The 25,003-nt window shown below is 37.9% G+C and overlaps 2 protein-coding genes across 8 annotated transcripts in view; one reads left to right on the top strand and one right to left on the bottom strand.

Moving 5' to 3' along the window:
- The window catches only part of ATP2C1 (ATPase secretory pathway Ca2+ transporting 1), a 52,745-nt gene extending 35,920 nt beyond the window's left edge, over positions 1–16,825 (top strand). For 4 of the 7 annotated variants that reach the window (XM_082319205.1, XM_082319203.1, XM_082319206.1 and 1 more), the window contains exons 17-28: positions 15–119; positions 1,805–1,961; positions 3,395–3,565; positions 4,499–4,596; positions 6,257–6,307; positions 7,127–7,293; positions 9,095–9,163; positions 10,861–10,977; positions 11,651–11,798; positions 12,420–12,515; positions 13,374–13,515; positions 14,379–15,290. In XM_082319205.1, the coding sequence (XP_082175331.1) occupies positions 15–119; positions 1,805–1,961; positions 3,395–3,565; positions 4,499–4,596; positions 6,257–6,307; positions 7,127–7,293; positions 9,095–9,163; positions 10,861–10,977; positions 11,651–11,798; positions 12,420–12,515; positions 13,374–13,515; positions 14,379–14,515 (1,458 nt within the window). In that variant the 3' untranslated portion in view covers positions 14,516–15,290. Of the gene's footprint in view, positions 1–14; positions 120–1,804; positions 1,962–3,394; positions 3,566–4,498; positions 4,597–6,256; positions 6,308–7,126; positions 7,294–9,094; positions 9,164–10,860; positions 10,978–11,650; positions 11,799–12,419; positions 12,516–13,373; positions 13,516–14,378; positions 15,291–16,104 lie in introns of those variants that run through there. The other 3 variants (XR_014228941.1, XM_082319208.1, XM_082319207.1) reach the window with 3 other exon arrangements.
- A 509-nt stretch (positions 16,826–17,334) lies between these two features.
- Positions 17,335–24,594, bottom strand: ASTE1 (asteroid homolog 1). Its single transcript, XM_082319266.1, has 4 exons — positions 23,249–24,594; positions 21,043–21,253; positions 19,937–20,132; positions 17,335–19,641 (listed from the first exon to the last, which is right to left on the bottom strand). Exons 1-4 carry the CDS (start codon positions 24,560–24,562, stop codon positions 19,347–19,349), a joined length of 2,016 nt encoding a protein of 671 aa, XP_082175392.1. The 5' UTR covers positions 24,563–24,594; the 3' UTR covers positions 17,335–19,346.
- Positions 24,595–25,003: the final 409 nt, after the last annotated feature.

The raw sequence follows: 25,003 nt of genomic DNA, 5'->3' as shown, positions 1-25,003 counted from the left end.
TCTGTTTTATACAGATGGGTTTAGATGGAGTCCAGGAAGACTACATAAGGAAGGCTGAATATCCCTTCAGCTCAGAACAAAAATGGATGGCTGTTAAATGTGTTCACAGAACACAGCAGGTGAACCTCAATCACTGTTTCCTTGTGCACTGGCTCTGTAGAATGGTTATCTACCTTGTTTAATAGCCTCATTTTTCACTTCAGAAGTTATGGCAGGCTGGTAGTAGTGCACAGTCCTGGGAATATGGTTTGATAATAGATACAGTTTTAGTTTCAAGCTCTGAAGTGGAGATTAAGAATCACAAAAAATTCTTTCCATAAGAGGCATACTGGGAAATTATTTTAAGTATTTTGATATCTGAGACTTTGAATGTATACCTGGCTGGTTTTTTTTCTTCTGTCTCCTACCTCCTCAAACATCTAAAGCAGTTCTGCCAACCTTCTGCTGTTTCAGTGCTACGTAGTTACATAATGAATTAAGAGCCAGAAGATGCTTTGATGTTCAATAGTAAAATTTCTTGTGTTTGAAAACACAGGTTTTCTAGTTTTGATGCAGACAGCATGTTCCCCAGTATTGACAGATTTTATTGATGTCAGCAGTGACCTGGATTATCAATACAAACCATTCTTTAACCTCTTTTTCTATCTTCTGGTGCTTTCACATACATATTTGTGTTCATATTTTGTTTAGACCAATCTGAATGTTTTTGTTACACATATTGACATGGTCACTGCCAGTCTGATAACTGGAACCTTCTAGATAATATGTGCAACAACAGAGCTTATCTTGGATTTATGGAAAACTTCCTAGTACTTGCTGACACTGTTCAAGTGTCATAGTAAAATCTTTGCTTTGGAAACAAAGCATTTGACTGCTTTTCTCTATACGGATAATATGGTTGTATTACCCTTGTCTGTATAGAGAGTAGTGAGCAAGAATTGCTATATGATTTTCATCCATGTAAGGATTTACTGTGTTTGTGTTTTGCTATCAGCGTTTTTAGAAGATTGTTGAAAAATTGGTAACAGTTTTTAAAGGGAGCATAAATTACTTGAAGTCTAAGAAAATGCAGTGGGATTAGAAACTTAGAGCTCTATCAGTTAAGCCTATCAGATGGATTGAGGTAACTTGACTACTGTGCATAAATACCTTCAGAGAGAGAAAACAGATACATTAAAAGAGAGCTTTTTAGCCCAACAGGGAAGAAAAGATGAGAATCAGTGACTGGAAATTGAGCTGAGGCAGCAATGCTTAATGGAAAAGGGGGGAAGGGAAAGGATCAGTTGATTTAGCATTGGAGTTGTGTTCAAGGTAGGTGGTGGATTCTCGTCCCGTGCTATCATCAGGGCTAGCTAGCTATCTGGAAAATATTAGAGTTGTTAGGCACGGTACAAGGGTGCAGGTGATGCTTAATGACCTGCGCAGCTGGTCAGATGATGAGCCAAAGGCCTTTCAGGTCTAATGTTCTGTGTAGGTTTCATTTCTGTCCTTTGCATGGCCTCTTTAGTCTATAAACTGTGACCCAGAGTGTCTGATGTGTATGATGTCTACTGAAATGAGATATTGATTATTAGCTTGGCTCTTTTGACATTACCGCTCTTGAACATACACTGTATAGAAATACTCAAAAGAACAGATTTTTAGGTTTAGAAATGTAACTTTGATTTGCGTTATGTTCTGATTATGTTATGTTCTTCTCTTTAGAGAAGTAAAGACATGCCATTCTTGCATGTGCATGTACTTGCGTGTGTATATATTTATATATGCATACACATGTGCACACAACAATTATTTTTCCTTTTAGGACAAACCTGAAGTTTGTTTTATGAAAGGTGCTTATGAACAAGTCATTAGGTACTGTACATCGTATAACTGTAAGGGGCAGACACTACCTCTTGTTCAGCAACAGCGAGAGCAATACCAGCAAGAGAAGACATCTATGGGCTCTGCAGGACTTAGGGGTAAGACAATTTCAGTGTCTCAAAATAACTTTTTTTTTTTTTTTTTTTTTGTAAATGACACTGCTTATAAAAAGAAAAAAAGAAGCACTAAGACTTTTTTTTGTTCAGTAAGTGCCACTGGGTTGTTTAGTGTTTCTTTAAAATGGAGGAGTGGAAAAACAGGTGCTGTTGCCTAAGGCCTGTATAACATGATTAAATTGCAAAGGGTGAGAAAAGGCACTGCTGGTTCCTGACATTGCTTGCATTTGACCATAACTGAACAGTACATCGATACCTAATAGCTTCCCTATCTCATTACAGAATTTGTGCATTTTTTAAGATGTGAATGTGTTTATTTTTCTGTTACCTTGGGTCCTGACACCTTTGTGAGTTAGACTAGCACAACTGACTGCAGGTCAGAAGATGCCATTAGGGTTACGTTTTATTTTAACAAAGTGTGTAGATTTTTAAATACATCTGAAAGTATTTTTCACAAGATGATTGATAGGTGATTGTGGGCAAGTATTGTACATGGCTGGCTTTCTTTGGCCTTTGTAAGGAGACCTCTAGACTGCTAAGTCCATCCACAGCTTTTCAATGTGAAGGTATGGGTACTGTGGGGCTCAGGAAATTCCCAAGATGCAAATTACTAGAAACTGAGAGGATTTGCCAGGAGTAGCATCCCTTTGTGCTTGTTTTGTTTGGACAGTCATTCTTTGTCTGCTTCAGACCACTGTCAAATAAAAAACATCCAGGGTAGTGTTTTGAAAAAAGTAAATTTGCTTTTCTCTTACAACTCTAATGTCATTTAAATATATTTGAATTACAATTTCTACTGTAAAAGACATTCCAGGAAATATTCAGCATGTACTCAATAAAATTTGCTTCTCTAAAAAAAACAAAAAGCAGAAAATAAAAATACATTAACTGATCCTCCCTTTCATCCTCTTGCATAAAAGATGGTGCATGTACAGAGAAAGCACAGAGCTAGATGCCGTTCTTTCCACACAGTGAAAGTATAAACACTTTAATCTGAGAACAATAGGAAAGTTATCTTTAAAACCTGGAATACATATATTTGGTAAAAAGAATACTCTTTGGGAGACAGGAATATACATAAGTAGGCTATTCTGAATACTCAAGATAAGACATTGCTACCATGGTTTAAAAACAAACAAACAAAAAAAATTGCAGTTCCCGCCCTTTGCTTTATGCTGGCCTACTAGTTCAGTTAGGTCTCATTTCTGAACATCATCTTGGGATTAATTAATTTCAAGTGGAATACTTGGATAAATGAAGCTACTCAAAATGTTTTCAGCACTGAGACCTTTGGTCAATATGCAGACATATAGTTGTATGCCATTAGTTTTCATTTTCACAAACAGATATTACCAGTTGTTTTAAATGCTGATGTAAATGTTAATTTCAAATCTTATTTTTTTGTCTCCTAAAAGTTCTGGCTTTAGCTTCTGGTCCTGAGTTAGGACAACTGACTTTTTTGGGGCTTGTGGGAATAATCGATCCTCCACGGACTGGTGTAAAAGAAGCTGTCACTACGCTTATCACATCAGGAGTTGCAATAAAAATGATTACTGGAGATTCACAGGAGACTGCAGTGGCCATTGGTATGAATAGTCCACTTCCTTTCATTTTTCACTTGTTTTCTCTTTTGGCAATGCCTAGCTAATTGTTATGAAGTGTGGGTATTAAGTCTTTAACACTTGTGACTTCTGTATGTTGAATATGGCACAGTGGAATTAGGAAAAAAAACCCCAACAACCCTAGCCTGAAGTGATACTTTGGTTTTAGCTTAAACTGTAGTTTTTTGAATTTGGTTAATGTGTGACTTTTGCTGTTTGAGACTATGTATTTTCTTACTGTATTTTATTATAAGATATGCTTGATTTCTGATTCTTATACCCCCAACACCACTCTCACTGTCCTCAGCTTTGGATGCCTGTCTTACAGCAACAGGTAGAAACTAAAATAGCTGGTGACAATGAGTATTTAGGATCGATATGGCTCTTTAATACTAGCCAATACAGTTCTGTCCATATAACTAAATTTGCAGTTTGAGTACTATTAATAAATATTTAAACAAATTACTTAACTTTGTATTTTACAATATAATACATTAAAGTACGGGTTCTTTAGCCAGATATTGAATTTTTTACATACAGAATGGTAAAGAAAAAGTTGAATGTGCACATAAAACTAGCAGTACTTTCTCAGAGGGCTTTTTTCCTTGTCTCCCCCATGTCATTTTTCATTGTCTGTCTTGTTATTTTTGAACTGTGAATTCTTTAGAGAGGACTAAGCTTTTGTGTTTATATGCCATCTGACACAATGAGGTACAGACCTCTAGACCTAAAAAGTCTAAAGAAATAAACATCTGATTACAATAGACTTTGTAGCATGTGTTTGTTACTCGAGTTCAGATCTGAAGAGTTTCAAATCTGAAATGCTGCAGAAAATAAGTTTAAAAAATAATAAAACTGAGTACTTAATGTTTTAAAAGGGTAAATTATTAAAATACCTTCTTTATTATTTACTTCCAGCTAGTCGACTAGGATTGTATTCCAAAAATTCACAGGCAATCTCTGGAGAAGAAATAGACGATTTGGATATTCAGCAGCTTTCTCAAATAACACCAAAGGTTTGGTTTTATATACTACTTACTGAAAAGCAGTAAAGGATATATTTTTATATTGAGAAATGCTTTTTTTTTTTTTTTTAACCTGTGGAAAGCTAAAATGTAATTTCTGAGATACAAATAACATGTAGGTGATACAGCAAATTACCAGAGGCTTTTAGTACAGAAATACAGAAGCTGTCCCAGATCAAACAAGTATCTTTCGGTTTGACGTATGACCGTATGAAATTTTTTCTTCCAACTTGCACGGTTGTCTTTTTACTGAGTTGATTACTTTTGTCTCTTTTAACGATTCAATTTGGTTTTTACCTTTCAATGCCTATATTGGAACTTTCATTTTGCCACCTCTCACTTTCAGTGAGCATCATCACCTTTGTATTGTAAGACCATTTTATTTCTTTGAGTAGCTCAGCTCATGTATATAACCTTACAGTTTGCACATTCAGACAGTCCATCCTTTTGTAATTCATAAGCGGAGCTGTCTGTATGTTTAATGATTTTTAATCGATCTGAGGTCACTGGTTGAGAATTTTCAAACGGTCTACTTATTAAGTTACTGCTTAATACTTTTTAGTTATTAAATAACTAAATGTGTTAGCCAATGTCAAAGTTGTAAATGTGAAGGCATAATCAAATGCAATTGAGGTTCAGGCTTGGCTATGTTGCAAAATTTATGCATCAAAATGCTGCTCTGTTTGCAAGACTGCAAAATTAGACTGCAGCATGCTTGAGTCTGATGTAAGCAAGCCAAAAGCCAATATTTACAGTCAAGAAATGTGCATGTCAGCTTTGTGTCTTTCCTTGGTGACTCACAAAAACAAACTTAGAAAAAAAGAATTGTGTGGCAAATAGTAATCTTTGGTTTATTTGGTAATACTTGTTCTTAAGTGCTGTCCACCTTAAATAACTGAAATAGTTACAAATTTACTTTGTGCATATTTGACCTGAGACCCAATTAGTTTTCTAGGTGTTTATTTAAAATCTTAGTAGGAATTAATTAAAATCAACCAATAAGATTGATATCTGTGTACAGTCTAAAGTGGCTGTTGAGAACTTCTTATCTAGCTTCTTAAGAAGGAAAAATAGATGTGAATGCTAACAGTATGGAGTTTATGGAAAACAAAATTCCACGTGCTCAAATTTCAATTCACAGAGAAGACAAGAGGCAAAAAAATGCTGAAAAATAATAATTCCTTCCTAGCTGGAATCTTTATTAATAAGCTTTAAAACTTCAATCTGTTACTAATATGCTACACAAACCTAGTAAAATTGAAATGTCCTGAGTAGCTTGCCGCTACTGCTGACAAGGGAAAAGGACATTATTTATAGAGTCAGCATGGCAATTGCCTCCATGAATTTAGTCAGGAAGGCTACAGCAAGCCATTATAACTCAGTTGCTTCACAATTTCAGAGGGTTTTTAAACTGCATATTCTATCTTGAAATAAGTAGCACCAACTTTGTTTACCAGAACATAGTTCGCGTCTTCGCTAGAATTAATGGTTTCACTCTATTAAAAACACAGCTCACTGGTGCTTCAACTTTATAGCTAACAAGAGTACAGTTGGCCTTAGATAATATTTTTTATCCTCTCATTTTATAGAATCCAGTGCAATTCTTTACATTTCTCAAATTTTCACTACATCTTCATTGTGCTTTTAACAGGTTGCAGTATTTTACAGAGCCAGTCCCCGACATAAATTGAAAATTATAAAGGTATGTCTTACTAGAGGCTCGAATGCTGAACTGTTGCTATGGGTACTGTTTGTGATGCTTTTACTTAAATTATAAAGTGCTACAGTGTGTCAAGACGAAACCAGAAATGCATTTGGTTTGGAACTGAAGTGTATTTGAAAATATTACCTAGAAAAATGCATAGTGCCCACAAGGGATAGGCAGCTGCTGGTAGGCAACATCATGTTTTCTTCTGTGTAGGGAGCTGGGGGTTAATTGAGATTGTGTGTCATGTTGCAGTTGAATTGACTAGGAAATTGAAAGAGCCATATTTCTGATACTTCTCAGAACAGGATAAAAGGGCATGAATATCAAGCTGTGTCTGAGGTAATGCTTCCATTCAGAAGTTAACAAAAGAAGGCAGCAAAGAGGGACATACTCAATGTAACAACTGGAATAATCAGAACAGCAACAATAAGTAAAAGGAAGTAAAACATTGAGACAGTTGGAATATATTGAGAATTATAAGAGGGTGATAATCTTGAAATGTAAATAAAGTATCTTCTTTCTTTCTCTAGAGTTTTTTACTTTCTTTTAAAGGCAGATTTTATATACCCTAGCTTTAAAATTAAGGCTGTCTGAATATATGAACTGAAGTTTAACCTAAAATCTTGTATAAAAATACATTAGAATACAGACAGCTGCATTTTTCTTTTTAGGATTTTACAGTGGAATTAGAAGAAATTGGGGGGGGGGGCATGTTGGGGCAGGGTGATAACGCCAACCTTGTATCTGGAGTAATTTTATAGGATGGGTTATTTCAATCCCTGATTTAAGCTCTTTTCCCTTTCTTTTCTTTAGTCCCTGCAAAATAATGGTGCAGTAGTAGCTATGACAGGAGATGGAGTGAATGACGCTGTTGCTCTGAAGGCTGCAGATATTGGTGTAGCAATGGGACAAACTGGAACAGATGTTTGTAAAGAGGCAGCAGATATGATCCTCGTGGATGATGATTTTCAGACAATAATGTAGGTGGCATTTATGTACATACCTTGTGCTATATAGTTTTAATGAGATGTTGCCTGGGTTAAAACCAAAAGAAATTCCCTGAACTTGTAAGTGTAGCAGCTGTTAACGAGTTCTCAGCTAAGACAGGAGAATCATCTTTATGGTGATTACCTGTATTATACTCTTAAAAAAGAGATGGGAAGATAATAGTACAAGGGGCAACTAAGCATTTCTGTCTTTTTATGTGTGTTAATAATAGCATAAGAATGTATTTACATATTTAGACTTTTGCTACTTTGGTATTGTACATAGGTCAGATGTAAGTAACAAAGGGTGTTGTGCATGTATGTACTATAAAAACTAACCTGTATTTCTGCTTCTCCAGGTAGAATTATGGTAGTAGTATATTTGGAAACATAACAGGTGAAATTCTGAGTCAGTTAGCTGTCAATAGGATTTATCTTCATTTAATTTCTTATTTCAGAAGCATAAATCTTATGTAAAAATTAGGGAGAGCATTCCTCTCAATTTAAAAATTTTACACAGTGCTATGTGTAAAATTTCAACACTTTAAATGTGGTGTTTCAAAAAAGGAAAGGAATATAAGCTATTTAAGTATCACAGGTGAAAGTAAGTTACCAATTTCTGGTAACCAGCTATTTGTTACTTGTTCATTTTCTTCTTTGGTGTACTGCAAAGAGAGCATAGCTAAACTTATCTTATTTTGAATTTAATCCATCTGACTTTTGAAGGTAGTGGTTGTTGGCAGAGCTGGACTGCTGTCTAGTGAGATAGCCTTCATTTTGAAATTATGCATCAATCTCGGAACACTTCAGTTTGTCTGAAAGTATGATGCTTAACCCTCGGGAAGAAATGAAATGTAGAAGTACAATATAAGACAATCTACCTAGGTAGCAGTATGTCAGAGGATGATCTGAGAGTTAAAAGGTTTCCCTACTAATTCAGCCAACAGCAATGTGCTGTTGTGCAAAAACAAAAGAGAGGAGGGAATAATTTTAAAATACTCAGAAGAGTACATAGGAAGGACATCTGTGGTAAGTGCTTAACTTTACTTGGGCTTGATGAGGCTTTTGCTGGAATGCTTTACCCAGTTTTGCTCACTTCATCAGGAAAGCTCTCAATAGGAGAGTGAAAAGAGTGGTGAATACTAAGGGAAAAAAATGTGTGAGCTTCCCATAGTTTTACATCCTTCCCCCAATCCCTTTAATCCTTTTTTCTTAAAAATTACAAAAAGAATGCTGATTAATTGTTGTTCTTGGCTATTGGGGGAATAGAAGAAAGAAATCGGTTTTGTTTGCAGCAGAGTAGACTTGATTTAGGCATTAGAAAACACCGCTGTAATTGTGTTAATGTGATAGCCAAGTTGTGACGTGTGCTAGAGGTTGAGAAGATGGTGTATACGTATTTCATTCTGGTGCAGTAAGAATACTTGGTCTTCTAAAGTCATGCTATATTTCTGTGGTTTTGTAAAAGTGCGTGTGTTTTGGGTTTGGGATTTTTTTTTAGTTATCTAACTTGAATTGGAAGGTCTCATCAAGGATGATGGTGAATCTTGAACAAGGAGGGGATTTTAATATTGACATTTCATTATGAAAGTTAAGCAGCTGGAAAAATAACTGTTGTGATTAATCTCATAGTCAAGTTGAAAAACAATGACTGCCAGAGTTGTAAGAACCTCAACTCCATTTGTTTCTTGACATTTGCATTGCTGCTTAAAGTCATAGTGGTTTTGGTTTGTTATAAGCTTTTTTGGCAGTAGTCTCATTTGTCTAGTGATGTTATATTTGTTTTTAATTGCAGGTCTGCAATTGAAGAGGGTAAAGGAATTTATAATAACATAAAAAATTTTGTTAGATTTCAGCTGAGCACGTAAGTTTGAAAAGCTGACAATATTAGAAGGTTCTAACTACATTGTGAAAGAATTAAAGCATCATGAAGTAGATGCTGCATAAATTCATGTAAACATTGTAAATTTCACATGGGATGCTGATATGCTATGGTTTTGAACTTTCAGTATTTTGTATTTGGTGGCTTGTTTCATTTTTAAAGAACCGGAAAACAGTGCAATAAACAGAGATCTAACTTTGTCACAGTTCTTCCTGTTAAGATGTGAAAAGTCGATAACTGAGAGGATGAAGAGAAACAGCATAGCTACCTTTGGGTCCTTGTTTAAAGGAGAAGTTAGTAGTCATTCCCTCCTTAACCAGAACATGTATATCAAATGGAGGGAAACGGGAGGTTAGTTTCTCTGTAATCCATACACTGGTTTGGGGAATGAGTTAGCTCTGTGAAGCTGACTTCCTTTTCTTGCATATAGGGATCCCTGTGCTGACTGTATCATGTGTACATAAGACAAGAGTTCATTAAGCCTTAGTTTCAAAAATTTTGTGAGTTTATCTTCTTGAATCTGGATTCAGGAGCATGGTTTTCCTCTTCGCCATGTTGTTCATGTACATTTTTGAAGCCTTCATGGCATTTGAGAGTGGCTGAATAAAGTTGCAGAAATTGCAAAAAAAACCACAAATGCCAAATACCCCCCAAAAACCCCAAAAGCAAAAAAAAAAAAAAAAAAACAAAAAAAACAACAACAACAAAAAAAAAAACCAAAAAACACACCAAAAACCCCCAACACAACAAAACCCAGAAAACACCAACCTCTTAAAACTTGCATAAAAATCGTAGGAAGTGTCATATACTTTCGGTCTTGACTAGTGTCCTGCATTAGCAGGAGACTAGAAATCTGCTTCTGAAAAATAACTAAGCATAGCTATTCTAGGAAAGTGCTTGCCTGTTAGCCTTGGGAATGGTAGCCTCAGGTTTTTGATGAATGAGTTACTTCCCTTCCCTCCCCCCCCCGCCCCCCTATTTGCAGGGAGAGCATAATAGGGTTCAGTATAGTGCTAAATTCGGAATTATTATAAGCCTTGCTCTCTTCTCATTGGTTATGAAACCACTTAATCTTGCACTGAAAGCAATTAGTGCATACTTGCTTAGAGAGGTTTCTAATGCCAAGCTTGCAACCAGTTAATCTGTTTTCAGTCTTTTGCTTAGCCTTCTCATCTTGCTAATAATGACGGGTGGTGTAGGTATTTTTAGAGAGCTTGGGTAGTACCTTGCCTTGATGGATTAGTCAAACTAGTGACAGGTACACAGAGCAGTTGTGTTTACATCAAAAGTGTAAAAGCAGTTTGTTTTTCAAAACCATGTTTAGAAGTTCCGCTTCTGGTACAATAAAAGTACAGGACCCAGTTCCCCAGTGAAAAATCAATTAGGTAAAAGTGAGTGATGACTGAAACATTATCTTAAAGTTTGGGAGGTTTTTAAGATGCAAACTTGCTGTCTTTTTATTGCCAAAACAATGCCGTTTTAAATACGGACTGTGTCAAGATGAGTATTCTAAATGAATTCATGCTCTACCTTTAAAGTTAGGCTTATGTCAGTCATGATTCACACTGTCAAAATCTGTATGTACTCTTAAACAGTTAAGTGTTGATCACAAAGCAGTTATCAGTGGATCTTCAGAAATGTGCCATGCTGACAGTTATAAAAATGAATTCTTTCAACAGGAGTATAGCAGCACTGACTTTAATCTCGTTGGCTACATTAATGAACTTTCCTAATCCTCTCAATGCCATGCAGATCTTATGGATCAATATTATTATGGATGGACCTCCAGCTCAAAGGTAAGTAATTACTTTAAATTCTGTTAGAGGTCTGTAGTCCTTTTATTTCAGCAAGGAAAATGGTTACCCATAAAGGAAACTCTGTGAAGTGTTAAACTTCAGTGAAATGTTTCTGAAAGAACAAACTTTTTCTTTGAATTACAGTGTTTGCCGTATAGTTCTATGTTCATTCCTTTTGGTTTGCTTTAGTATCTAACAATAATTATGGGGGCAACATGGATACCTAAAGATCTATGGATATGCCCATGAAACTTGCATGCAGGATTCTGGCTTCCTTCTGGGTTCTTCCTCTGACCCTCTTCACTGCAGATTAGATGGTGGAGGGAGAGGTGGAAAGGAACTACCAGTAAATTCCTTAGCTGGGTTGATCACAGTTACAGAAATAATTAATATAGCAGCTTCCTTTAAAATTAACATCTGGTAATTTTAATACTGTCTGATATCATGTATTTATGGACTCTTAAACTGCAGTGTTAGAAAATTGCCTGTTACTAATACATATAACTCTGTTTTCTGAAAGTGAAAATACCATGTGCTTATTTGAATGAGATGATTCTTAGGCTGTAGAGTGAAGATTAAAATCTTTCTTTCAACTCAAAATCTAGTCCTGAAGTTAGCAGCAGTGAATTATTTTTATGATGATAAAAATCTAAGATGTTCTTTTAATTATAAGTCTTGGGGTGGAGCCTGTGGATAAAGATGTTATTCAGAAGCCTCCAAGAAATTTGAAGGACAGCATTCTGACCAAAAACCTGATTGTTAAAATACTGGTTTCATCAATAATTATCGTGTGTGGAACACTGTTTGTCTTCTGGAGAGAGGTATGACAAAAGTGAAAAACTTAAAGCAGTAACAAACTAATTTAAAAGAAGTCTTTTTTTATACCAGCAGTTGGAATTCAGAATTTGTATGAACTTAGTTGCAAGTTTTGGCCATGCTTATTTAATAATCTATTCAGCTAGCAGATTAGAGAGGAAGATTTTCAAAGTAGTTGTTGAAATGAGGAATACAGTTTTATTCCCCAAGCTCTATTTTAACACAGGCTTTTCCAGGTCCCAAATCTACTTGGGAAGCCTTTGCCCATAGAAAGTAATTGTACAAATCTTCTAGCCAGACTATTACGAAACAGCCATTTGACTTTCTTTTCCCAGTAGAGAAAAATTGTTTGAACTTTTGGTAGCGCATCATAGAATTCTTGGTATTCCATGTGCTTGCATAAATGTTTGTCAAGAGGCTTCATTTAATCACAGCTTGGAATTACAAATTGTTGTAAGTTACAGGTGCATAATTTTTGCTGTATGATTTATTAAATCAGCTTGGGGCAAACAAGGTGCTTTTGCTTTCATTTATTAGCTAGTAGAGCTTGAATTACTGCAGTAACTTTGTTTAGTTGTGGAGGGTTTAAAGCATGCTAAAGCCATTTCATTTTCTTTTCTTGGCAGTTAAGAGACAATGTAATAACGCCTCGAGATACAACCATGACTTTCACCTGTTTTGTATTTTTTGATATGTTCAATGCTTTGAGTTCTAGATCTCAGGTAAGTGATTCATATTGTCCATTTACACAGTATTTACACAATAAGCAGAATTTTCCTTGAGGAAGGATCTTGCTGTGTTTGTTTCAAATGTTTTCCTGCAGATTTACTTCACGTCTGCTATTAAGCTTCAGAGTTTCACTAGGTAGCATTTCTTAAATTACAGATAAGTATTAGCTTCCTTCATTTGTTTACGTGATGTAGAGCTGGTAGTAATGCTTCTGTCCTGACAGGTGCAAGGAAATTTTTATTAAAAGCTGAAGTGTGATGGTCCTTTTTATTGCTGTGTACACTTCACTGGTGTTTTTTTTTTTTTTTTCCCCTGAAAATTCTATCAGTTCAGTGTCCTTGCCAGAACCTGAAATTTCTTGAAGACCTTCACTTCTTTATTTTGTAACCCTAAACCCATAATCCAAGAAAAACTTCTTAAACTGTTCTTTCTGTATGTATTTTTGTTTTAAGGAAACAAGTCTGAAATTTTGTGCTAGTTAGAGACAAGTACGTTGCTAGTATACATTACTACATTTACTCTAATTTGCAGTCTGTTTTCTGATGTGAATTGTCAGGGTCCACAAAAACACTTCCTTCTAGTGTAGAGGGCACCTTCTAATGCACTGTACTTGCAGAAAAGTGAGCTCAATATACAAGTCATTGACTATGAAGACAAGATTTGTACTCATTTACCAGAGAGAAAATGCAATTAGCCTGTTCAAGAACTTGTTCTGGATTATGTAAAAGGACAACAATAATTTTTTACATTTTTCTAAAAGTCTGGATGAAAAGAAATTGTAGTTACGAATTACTTTCTTGTCTAGATAATTAAGATCACGTGTACAGTGTAATGTGTTATTTATTTTACAGGCAAAATCTGTGTTTGAGATTGGACTTTGCAGTAACAAAATGTTCTGCTATGCCGTCCTTGGATCTATAATGGGGCAGTTATTGGTCATTTACTTTCCTCCACTTCAGAAGGTTTTCCAAACAGAGAGCCTGAGTGTCCTGGGTAAGGAAAAGTTCCCTTTTCAAAATCGTACATTAAGGATTAATTTGTAAATGCTTTAGCTGATGGTTCTGTAAGAGCACTCTCTGGTTGTTTGCAGAATACAAAGCCTGCTGACTTCTTTTTTTTTTTTTTTTTTAAATCCTTTTAGATGTTTTGTTGGGAACTATTATTTAAATGCATATGGTACACAACTGATCAGTGCATTCTTAAATTTCTTAGGTGCTTATGTATATTCGGTTACTTAACATAAATTTTGATGCAGGCAAAAATGAAGCATAGAGTTTACTGAAGTTTTTTAAGCACTGTTGATCTTGCTATTTAGCAAGTTTTCTCTCTAAACACTTTCTTTAGAAATCTTAATCCTTTATTAAATCAACTGCATTGTCGTAGGATAAACAGGCATAAGGACTTTAAGAAGCTATAGGTACATAATGCTGTTGGCCTCATTAAGTCTTACATTTATTACTTCTGCGGTTTTCTGGAGTTAAAGATAAAATGATTGTCATGAAATACATGTTTTTACATAATTCTTTTTATTGTAGTGTCATTTCTGATTATACTAATTATTTTTTCAGCATGAAGTTAATTACGTTGCTTAGTGTTCTTTGTTTTCATAGGCATTGTTAAAAATAGGGTTATGAAATATTTTAAAAGTTTGAAATATCATTCCTGTACTTATGATTTGCGCATAAACTATGCATGTTAACCTTCTGGTCCTGCAAAAATTGATTCTTGCTTCATTTCTCCTGAACTTACCCAATGATTGGGAGACAATTTTAAAGTCTTGTTAAGTCTTGTTCTTTCGTAAGTCTGCGCTCAGCCTTAAATAGCAAATTTAAAAAAGGCTAATTATCTCTTTCCAGATTTACTGTTTCTTCTGGGACTCACTTCCTCTGTGTGCATAGTGACTGAGATCATAAAGAAGTTTGAAAGAAGCAAGGAAAAGATCCAGAAACGTGGAAGTTCTTCTTCGTCAACTTCGTCTTTTCTTGATGTATGATGCATATTGCATTCTTTTGTTTGCAAACTTAGGGATTGCTGTCTAAAGATGTAAGAGAAAGCAAAACAATATTTGGAGGATAAAGAAATCCTGAGGGCTTTTGACAAGTCCTTTGTTTCACTGGCTAATGATGAACATTCATGTTTCAAGACTGTTTAGAATTTAACTTCCAGCTGTGGGAGTAACAAATGAAATTATGCAACTTTGGTAACATTTTTCCTCAAACATAAATTTACTTTTGAGATTGAATGGGATTTTGTGTGTGTGTGGGGTTAATTTAAAGAAAGATCTAAGCCCAAGTCCCATTTTCTGCACTTAAAAAGATATAACTGTGTAAAATCCTTCTCTTAGATATAAATATTTTAGTTTGTTTTTATTTAAAACATTGTACTATTTTACTTTTATGGTGGTGGGACTTTGCTACTAATACAAGGATTAAAAAATATTTCGGAGGCATTCCACTGGGTTTAGAGTCTGTCACAAGAGTGCCATATTCTAGCTGCTGTATTTATTTACTTTATCCTGCAATGTGTAAGCGGCTCAAGTACCTTGTGCTACAGGTTTTTTGTATCCCGAGGTTTTTTTGGTTTTTTTTTTGCACAGGATGTGACCGCTGTTGGATCACTGTTTTTCTTTTCTTTTTCTGTGATTGAAAAGCCTATACTGCAATTTGAAGTAAATGTTTGCTTTTCTTAAGTGTGTTGTCTCTTTGTTTTAAAAGAAACTGGCATTTACACCAGATTAGCATGCTTGTTTTGATATAATTTAGATATAAGCTTTGTTTCATGCCTTGTTCCATATTTAGTTTAGCTTATGACTGTTAGATCACTTGAGTGATTACAAGACAGTACTGTTATTGAAATTATTTGTAGTGTGTTGAATTAGAAAATGAATGCACTAATCCTCACTCTAATGGCAAAAACTCACACCCCTCTTTCAAAGAAGCTTTGTTTCCTTCTTCCTTCTTCCTCTTCCTTCTTCCACCCTGATCATAAAAATAAACTTTTTACTGGTAGTGTAACTTAAAATTTTAACCTACAGAATTACTTTTTGTGGCTAGAAAAGCATTATAATAGATCCGTGTATTGATCTGCTAAAAGTATTTTTAATATATGATAATGTCTGAATACTCTTAATATTCACTAATTGGAAACAGTGTTCTTCCTCAAAATAGACTTGCAGCTGTTGTCATCAGTGTCTTCTCATCAGAGTAGGATTCATCATCCCTTGAGGAAATGCAAGGAACAATCACCTAGGGCATCTTGAAAAGAGGATGTCTAAGATCTCTAGGGGGAGTGGGAGGTGTAATGGTGTCTCTTTTGCTTGAAAGCACGCGGATACACATCTTTTCACTCTAGCCTGAAAGTGTAGCATTGGCGTTGGCTCGGGGCCATGCTGTCGCGATGGTCATCCTGTCGGTTAATGAGGAATTGTTGTAAACAGGCACTGGGATATTTCTGCACTTCCCTTGTGGCTTGCCCACATGCCATGCTCAAAATCTGGGGAGTTCAAGGCAGTTTGGAAAGTGCTGTATGAATTTCTCTGCTAAGAGGTTATTTTAATTGTTCTCTTCTTTTTTCCTTCTGGAGACTCCCAGACTTAGTCAGGAAGCGGGGCTGCAGGTGGGACATGAGTGCACCATTGAGTCTGCTTTACACGTGCAATTCATCCATTGCTCTGGCTGACCCTGGGCCTGCTCAATATGCACGTAGTACCTGGACTGCCAATGTCCTGGAGATGTCATTGTGTAAAGGCAAAGACTGCAGCATGCGGCCCTCATCTCTTCCTGCAGGATGTTACGTGAACCACTGAGCTGGTAGGGCCCGACCAAGATGACTTCTTACAGACATGCTCTCTTCTTCAAGCAAGTTTCTTATTTCCAGCAGTTTTTCGGAAGTTGAACAGATTTGTCAGTGTTCCTTCTGGTTGAACTATTACCATCTTTGGCAAGTGGGGCTGTAGTTGGTCAGTATTGTTGTAGTGTGTTCAGTATTTCAATACAATTTCAGAATAATTTTATTAATAAAATCCTTAGTATTCTTCAGTGAAGACAGGTAGTAAAAACTGACAATGCATGCTGATGAGGAATCTCTTGAATGAACTTGGGTTTTGAGAAAGTACAGCAACTATACCTTTCACATAGTAAGTCTTAACTTGTTGATATTCTTCCATGGGATTTGACTGCTTTGTGCTCTGCACTTGGTCTTGGAGTCCCAGAAATCCAGATAAGTACAGAAGTGCAGATGAACGCCAATTTGTCGTCTTAGCTTGGAAGTGTTATTGCCTAGTGTTTAAACAAATTTTATGAAGTACCCCTTTCCCAGCGCAAGTCTCACTTCCTGAATAAGGTATGTCAGTCTCTTAAGAACAATTTTGCCTTCTTGCAGAGTGAACTTAATTGAATGCAATTCACTTTAAATATGCCAAACTAAGTTTTGCTTTGTTTTCCAATGGAAGATGAAACAATAACAAGTAATTCATCTAGCTCAATCTCATTTATAAAAAATGCTTGTGTATTCCATTGCCAATTTTTTGGCTCCACACTTGATCGTTACCACCTAGCAGCAAGTTCGAGAGATTTTTCTCCAGAGCAATTGAATCAATAGTGGGATCTTTCCACAAAAATTAGAGGCATTACATGTGGGGTGAAAATAGACACCAACCAAGGAATTTAGTTGCTCTTACTAACGCATGGAATAAAGAACTTTTCAGTTTTAATAAGTAAAGGCCCTTTATTTTTTTATTTTTCCTACAAAGTAGATTGAAAACCTATAATGACTCAAAAAGGAAAACTGGAACACTTGATTCAAATTCTGTAACCCTAGTAACAGTAATTATTTTCTTCAGCATACAGGATTGGTGCTTGCAAGGAGGGGCATTTCATTTTTATCAGCAACAAAGAACAGCTGCATTCTGCATTGAGAACACATTTCCAGTAGAGTAATTCTTATTCATTGAGTCAGCACTCCCAAAGGTATTCTCAAAATGCCATGTGATCATAGCAGCATTTTTATCCGAAAGTGGAATATTTGAGTTTATCCCAGTCTTCTGACCTATCTAATTGAAGATACTGCTTCTCAGCAAGTCTCCAGAATTTATGTTCTCCAGCAGTTTTCCGATATGGTATTCAGAGTTAATAAATCTCTCTCTTCTCACAGCACTAACAAAGGGGAATCAAACATGCTTGTATTTTTATATTTCAGACTTATTTTAAATGTGACTATTCCTGATGATTAAAAACCGTAAGGAAATAAAAGCGTGGTAAAATGAAATATGCATGATCGTAATGGATCAGAGGATGATTTGGATGATTAAGGATTTTAGTGACTAAAATCAAGAACTTTAAATGTAACCTCTTTCAACTTAAAGTCACCTGATGAAAATGTGACTTTGCAGACTGCTGCAAATTGCAGTCTATTTAGAAATGGGTTGTAAAGTTCTAGTAACTTGTTGTCGAGTTGAGCATAGGTGCCACCTGCTGGTAGTTTAATAAGTAGCAGTTTTGAACTGGAAGACTGTATCTCAAAAATACTCATTAATTTAATAGACATTAAAAATCTATTCTTTTCTCATTGAATATATTATGGCGATATCAAGACTCAGCTGTATGATATCAGAGACCCTTCCTGTAAGTCACAAGATCTAGTGAGTTACTTCCATGTGGATAGCTGTTAGATAGGGGACGTAACCAGGACTGAAAACTGAGCACATGGTGATGCTGGAATCGGGCTTGAATTCTGGTAAGTAATGGGCCAAACTTTAATGATTAAAGGTGGAAATTATTATTTTCCTGAATGTAAGAAAAGGTATATGGATTCTTGAGGAGAAAAACCACAAATGTAGTAATTAGGTTTCACATGGGGATAACACCAGAAAAACTACAGTTCTGCAAGAAAAGCATTTATGTGAATTGACTAATTTTGCTGGAAGGTTAGCTAATACAAAGCACTGAGAAATACTGATGATGCAGGATGTTTTAAAATATAAATTGTTTTTCAGTATTACTGTGTTGATAGTAAGGGTTTGTCAAGTAACTTAGTGTACATTGGGGCAAGTTAAATAGGTCTGTTTGTTTGTTTGTTAATTTTATAGCCATGAGAGAAAGGAGGTTAACTTGAATGACAGCAGTTTCTTAATGGCAGAAGAGCATACAAAATTACTCTGAATTAGCAAACCTGCTAAAATTTGCTACCATGTGATAGCTTTGTGTATGCATGTAAGCATTTAACTCCTACGTATCAAAGGGGGGGAGGGAATAGAAGGTGAAGTTTCTCCCCGAGTATAGTTTAGTACCTATAATACTGCAAGCAGAACTTACTCGGTTATCACCGAGTAAACCTAGCTCTCCCTGACAGTACAAATGCTCTACCTGTGATGACTGATATGACAATATTTTTAAACTTGTCAATTTCCATTTTAATCTGATCTGTAAGACTGCAATCACTGTTCCTCAAACACAAACTTAAAAATGGGATTTTTTGGAAGTTAGAAGTGTTCAGGGAGACGAATAGCCAACTAAAAACGTTCAGGAAAACAGTTCCTCTAAAATAGTCCAGCTCTCCAATAGTCCAGTGCTGAACAACTTTGCTCATTTCCGTAGACTGATATCTTTAAAGAAAAATAAAACACCACAACTTTTATAAAGCACCTCTTTTATAAGAGTGTTAGTTACAAAAAAAGTAAATACAAAAATTCCCTGAAGCAAGAATTGTTGGTAAAGACTGAATCAGGAACTTGTGTGAAAAGAGCTGAGAAAATTCCGATAGTCACATATTTTAACGCAATTTCTTCCATCTGCGTGGCATTAAAAATTATTTCAGGAATAGCACTTTCAGTCATCCACTCCAAGCGATGCAAACCTATTAACGTTGCATAAATACTGAGTTTCTGGTACAGCACGTCTGATGGCCTTTTTTTTCTTACTAGATGCTTTCTTCTTTTTGCAGGACTCAGATTTGGTCTTGGTCATCTCCTGAAAGAAGTCTGGAGATACAGTTGACTCCACCGTATTTAACAAAACCTGATAAAGCTGAGTCATTTTTGGAGATGAACTAAACAGATTTTCCACTGAAGGTGTTGATTTAAGCTCTTGATACAGCCTGTGCACAAGGGTCCCACTGTAAAGCCTGCTCAAAGGAAGGAGAGAGTGTTCGTTTAGCAGGTGCAGGTCATCCTGCACCTCAGCAGGACAGGTACAGAAACATGCTGCTTAGTGAAAAAACAGATCTTAACTACATACAGGATCCAACAGTGGGCTCCTGAGGGATGCCTATGCTACTCAGTATTTTTCTCCTATCTTTAAAGAAGGGAGTTCAAATATAGTAAAATTGGCCAAAGGAGTTTGACACAGAAAATAAAACAACATATGAACACATTTCATCAGGGGCTTGCGTGGAAAGCAGATCTCTGAAACATCCTTACCTAGTCAGGTCTGGCTCAGAGAGAGGAGTGCAAAGTAGCTGGTTGAGATACAATCCCATCTGAAGACAGCACTGCCACTGGCAAAAACTGTGTGCAGCATCTAAATCAAAGCCTGTATTTTCCAATTTGTTTTCCTTCCATTTTAAAAATTCGTTATATGCAGTACTGTCACCTTCAGCACGTACGACTGTGGGATCTAGGTTATAAATAAAAAATGACATGCAAATAAATGTTCCGCTGTGAGCAGTATGAAAGCTATCTGCAATGTATAGTCTTCACACCTCCAGTTCTATTTCAGGAAGCATTAGTAATGTTTTAAAGTGTCTCAAACTGAACTTTAAGACATAAAATTGAGTAAAAATTCAAGTATCAATATCCACGAGGATCTGAAATTGTGAAATCAGGAATTCTATTTGTTAGGTAATTTGCTATGCTGTTCTGTGAGTGGATCAATTCCAAACAAGATTTCCATCTCACTCCCACCCACTTGGGATGCTGGTGGCAACCATGTCAGTCCAGTTTCTATAAACTAGAACCTAAAGAAACTGCATAACCCTGGCATGTGTAATCTTTGCCATCAAATGAAGGACTCCTAGAGGAAATGCCACCATAACTCTGTTTCAGTAATATTTATACCTATTAATTTCTGTGATAATTTAGTACTTTCAAATTCTCTCAATGCACAGTGCCTGTGTAACTCAGGATTTTTAAGTACAGATGATTTTAGAAAATAACACGAGAAAAAAAAAAATCAGAATGCATCAATAGTAGTGATTTTCTTTTGATGCATGAGTATGTTAAGCTTATTTTTTTGTAACTTTTGTATCTAAATTGATCTTTTAATCCTAAAGAAAGCATTTATAAATGCAAATTAATGTTTTACAAGATGGCAAAGCACTGTTTTACATATATAAAATGTTAAACTGATGGCTAGCACTGTTTCTCTGCTCTGTATCAATGCAAAGAATGTGACACCTCAGGATATAGTGTAAATCAATGCTAATTCATCTGAATTTGGATAACTCACCATAAATTAGGAAAATTGAATTATAGTATAGATTTTCATAGTAGCTGAACATCTAAAATTGTATTCTTTGGAGACATACCTGGATCGTTTGTTATCCTGTGCAGTTCTCCAGACACTATCATCAGAAGTAAAGCCTTTAATTGATGCAACTTAACTTTTGGTTCTGAACAACATATCCAGTAACACGTTACAGCAACAGGGAGTTGTAAGTGACTGGGGATGGATTCTAGGAAACTCATTTTCACTCCTAGAGTCTCCAGCAAAAGCATCTGACGGCATGATATGGGCACCTGAAAAGAAATTTAAAAATTGGAGTGGAAAAATAAAGGTAACAGACTTTATTTGCAGTGAGCAATTTCCAAATAAGCTTGTGTTTAAAGTAGCTAGTACTTCATGTTTTCGATAAAAAGTTATTTAAGTTTCATGGATATTCTTAACAGGAACTATTTTTTAAATGCTACTTAAGCTTCAAAAACTACACAGTTAAATGTTAGGTAGAAGGATAAACGTCATTTTTTACAATTGCCTGAGGTTAGATTTTAAGAGGTTTCAGAGTTGTCTTCAAATCAGGTGACTGAATTTGAACTCCTATGTAAAAGTTGGCTTGCTTGGAAAAACCTTGTAACCATAATGGATTAAAATTACTTTGGTATGGCAAATATATATACATATATATATATATATATAAAAAAAACTTTATTTTGTGCTTCTTGGAAGTTAGCCTTGCTTTGTGAGATGTAACGGTGACATCTGGTCTTGATATGTTGAAAACATGCTTACCTGTAATCACAATGAAATATTAAGTGTGAAGTGTGCATTTTTCACCTGTAACGTATTAATTCCTAGCGCATGTTCCTTCTTTGTTGTGCTATTTAACTTCTAAAAAGTGGTGTTATAAACTTTGTCCATAACTTCATGCGTGCAGCAGAATCGCAGCAGGCTCTTCAGTTGTAATTAGAGTGCTTTGTGAACCTTGATTAGGATGTTTTTGCCTATTCTTAGGCAGACACCCCCACAGTAGAAGACAAACTGAAATCAGTTTTGCCTAGAGCACTTTAAGTGCAGAATAACTTTTCTTCTTCTAACCTTCTGTTGAATTGATAATTCCTATATATTTAGTAAGGAGAGTTGTTGTAATAGCAGAAGCTCAAATTCATTAAACAAACAGCATACATACCAAGACCAAATTAAGGTGTCATTAATGTTTCTTAAAATCCCCAAACATGATTTTTCAAACTCTTAAGTGTTTGCATATTGCTCCTGTAAAAGGCCCGTAACAACCACCTGTGTAAAATAACTTGTATGTAGGCCTTTGGATCTATAGCTATCTATCTGTAGCATTTAGTGCTCGTAGTAGTGATAGACTTGGTTCTTACATGAAATAGCCACCAGCAAGTGATAAAAACGTATAGCACAGCCCACATGCAGAGATGTGTTAACAGTTGATCTGAATGCCAGAATGGATAGAGCATGTGGCTTAAATATGCAGCATTAGAAGACACAGATTGTATTTCCGGATGTTTCAGAAACTACTGTGTACAAAACCTCAATTATGCAACTCTGGAAATGGAGATTACTTTCCATTCACAGCAAGAGTTACACTCTTAATCATTAGTATTTAAATATACAGAATTGCTAATGGTGATCAGGACTAACCTAGCACAACTTTCCTTTGATTAAAAGCTGTTTTTCAGGTGCCGTTCTGTCTGGCAAGTAGCAGGGGTCCACGTTAGCAGGACGCATACTTGCGGCAGGTAAAATTGCTGGGCAGCTGCAAGATTCATACATGACATAATGGTGATTTTTAGTAAAAAAGCATGGGTCAGATTTTGTTTCAGAACATTGCTCTGAAACATCTATAGCTTGATGAAATATAAATTTTGTACTGTTAAATTGCACTTTTCTAAACTTCATGAAACTGAGTTCCTTCCTATAGTTACAAAAGCAAGTATTAATGTAACAGAATACATAGGATGAAAGAAGGGCTTAAAATGGAAAATTTAGGCAGTACTACATATACACACAACCAAGTTTTCATATAATTTCTCTTGGTACACTTTGGGGGGTGGGGGGGGTGGAAAGGGAAGAAGATAAAGGCAATTGATGTAGCTTCTCAAGATCACAGGCCAAGCTCAGAGCCCTGTAGGGACCTCTGTATTAAGTACTTACTGAGATGGCTTAGTTCAGGCGCCACATTTAGCAACAGGTGGTCAAACATGAGTCCCAACTATTTTCTGTCACTCGTGAAACACTGTTAACTCTGATCTGTTGTGACAACCATTTACCTTCATTAACTTGTCCAAAGGAAAATGATCATCACAAAAATCTGTGGGTAGGCTTGCTGCTTGAACAAATGTTTTTTTAAGTGTCTTTTGGAGTCTGTCAAATTCGCATACAACTGGTAGTTCGTTGGTCTGCTTCCCTGGAGAAGCAGCTTCAGTATTTTGAGATACTTTCAGAAGCAGTCCATAGATAACTTGTCGAATGGGCAAAGCTGTGCTATGCGCGCTAGGTCTCTGCATGTTCTCCACCTGAACATGGAGGAATGTACTTCTTAGTATCAGGGCATCGCTGATGAACGGGGCCAGCTTACCTTTTGCCAAAGCATCTAGTACCCACTGCGGTAAGTCTGCTTTCCTGGCGGCCTCGCAATCGTACTTTCCATTCTGAAAAAAGTCCTCAAGGTTCACGTCCGACGGAGTATAATCCTCCATCGAAGCGCACAGCAGCTCCCTGATTTCTTCCCTCTGGTGTTTCTTGAGGTATTTCAGCACGTTGTCGACGGCCTCGGTGGGCTCGGCGAACTGCGCCAGCCAGCGCAGGAGCCCCTGGAGGCGGGCGTGCCTCCCCTGCTTCCCCGCCCCGCCGCCCCTCGGCAAGCGCACCTTGCTGAAGAACACCTCGAGAGCCGCCAGGTCGGTATAGTCGTTCCCGTTCATGACGGCGAAGAGAGGGAGCAGGCTTCTGTTCAGGCGGCTGAAGTGCCTGCAGAACTTCTCCACGAAAAAGCAGCGAGCGGGAACGTAGCAGCCCTGCGCCCCCCCCGCCGCGCAGACGCTCTGCCACTGGAAGTGGCTCAGCGGGCAGTAGCCGGCCGCCAGGTCGAAGACGCAGAAATCGCTATCGAGGGAGAGGACGGGGCAGCCCCAGCGGTTGGCCAGGCCGGCGATCTCCCGGTCGGCCTCGGCGAAGCACTGGACGAAGGGCACGCCGAGCCGGCCCAGCGCCTGCACGAAGGCCTCCCGGGTCAGCAGCGGCACCAGGCAGCCGCCGTCGCCGCGGGAGAGGCCGTGGGCCGCCCGCAGCCGCTCGGCGGCGCGGCCCCGCAGCGTGGGCAGCTTCCTGTCGTCGGCGCCGCGCCCGCCGTCCAGCACCACGAAGGGGGCGACGCGGCAGGCCCGCAGGCTGCCGAAAAAGTCGCCCACGGCCGCCGCGAAGGGGCCGTAGTCGCCGCCGCGGCGGAAATCGACGGCGGAGGCGAAGCACAGCCGGTGGTAGAGGCTGCTCCCGTCGATGACCAGCTTGGTGTCCCTCAGCCGCAGCTCGGTGAGGAACGCCCCGCTCTCCTCCACGAAGCCCGTCAGCCCCGGGACGCCCATGGCGGCGGCAGCGGCGGCCTCTCCCGGGAACGGCGCCACGCCGCCGGAAGTGGCGCTAGGAGTGGCAGGCGGAGTCCTCCAATCAGAGCGCCTCTTCCTCTTCCCGCCCACCGGCTCTCAGGACGCGTGCGCGGCGTCTCCTAGCGACGGAGCCGCAAACAGGGGCCCGGGCGGGCGGGCGGCCTCCCCTCCCCGCCCAGCCCGGTTTGGCTCCCGAGCCCGGGCGAGGTAGGAGGCCGTGCCGCTCCCTCTTTTGCCCCGGGCTGGCAGCGCCCTGCTTCAGGCCATCCCGAGGGGAGCCGGAGGACCCTGAGGGACGGTAGTCCCCGCCGTCAGGCGGCCCTGGCGGCCGTACGGGGCCGGGCGCTGGAGGGGCAGAAAGCGGTGGGGCGGTGGCGTCCGGGGGGTCCCGGGGAGCACCGCCTTCCCCGGAGAGGTGAG

The sequence above is a fragment of the Platalea leucorodia genome (assembly GCF_965183815.1).
Source record: "Platalea leucorodia genome assembly, chromosome: 1".
NCBI lineage: Eukaryota > Metazoa > Chordata > Aves > Pelecaniformes > Threskiornithidae > Platalea > Platalea leucorodia.
The sequence above is the reverse complement of the archived record's forward strand: the minus strand, read 5'-3'. Positions and strand labels throughout refer to the sequence as shown.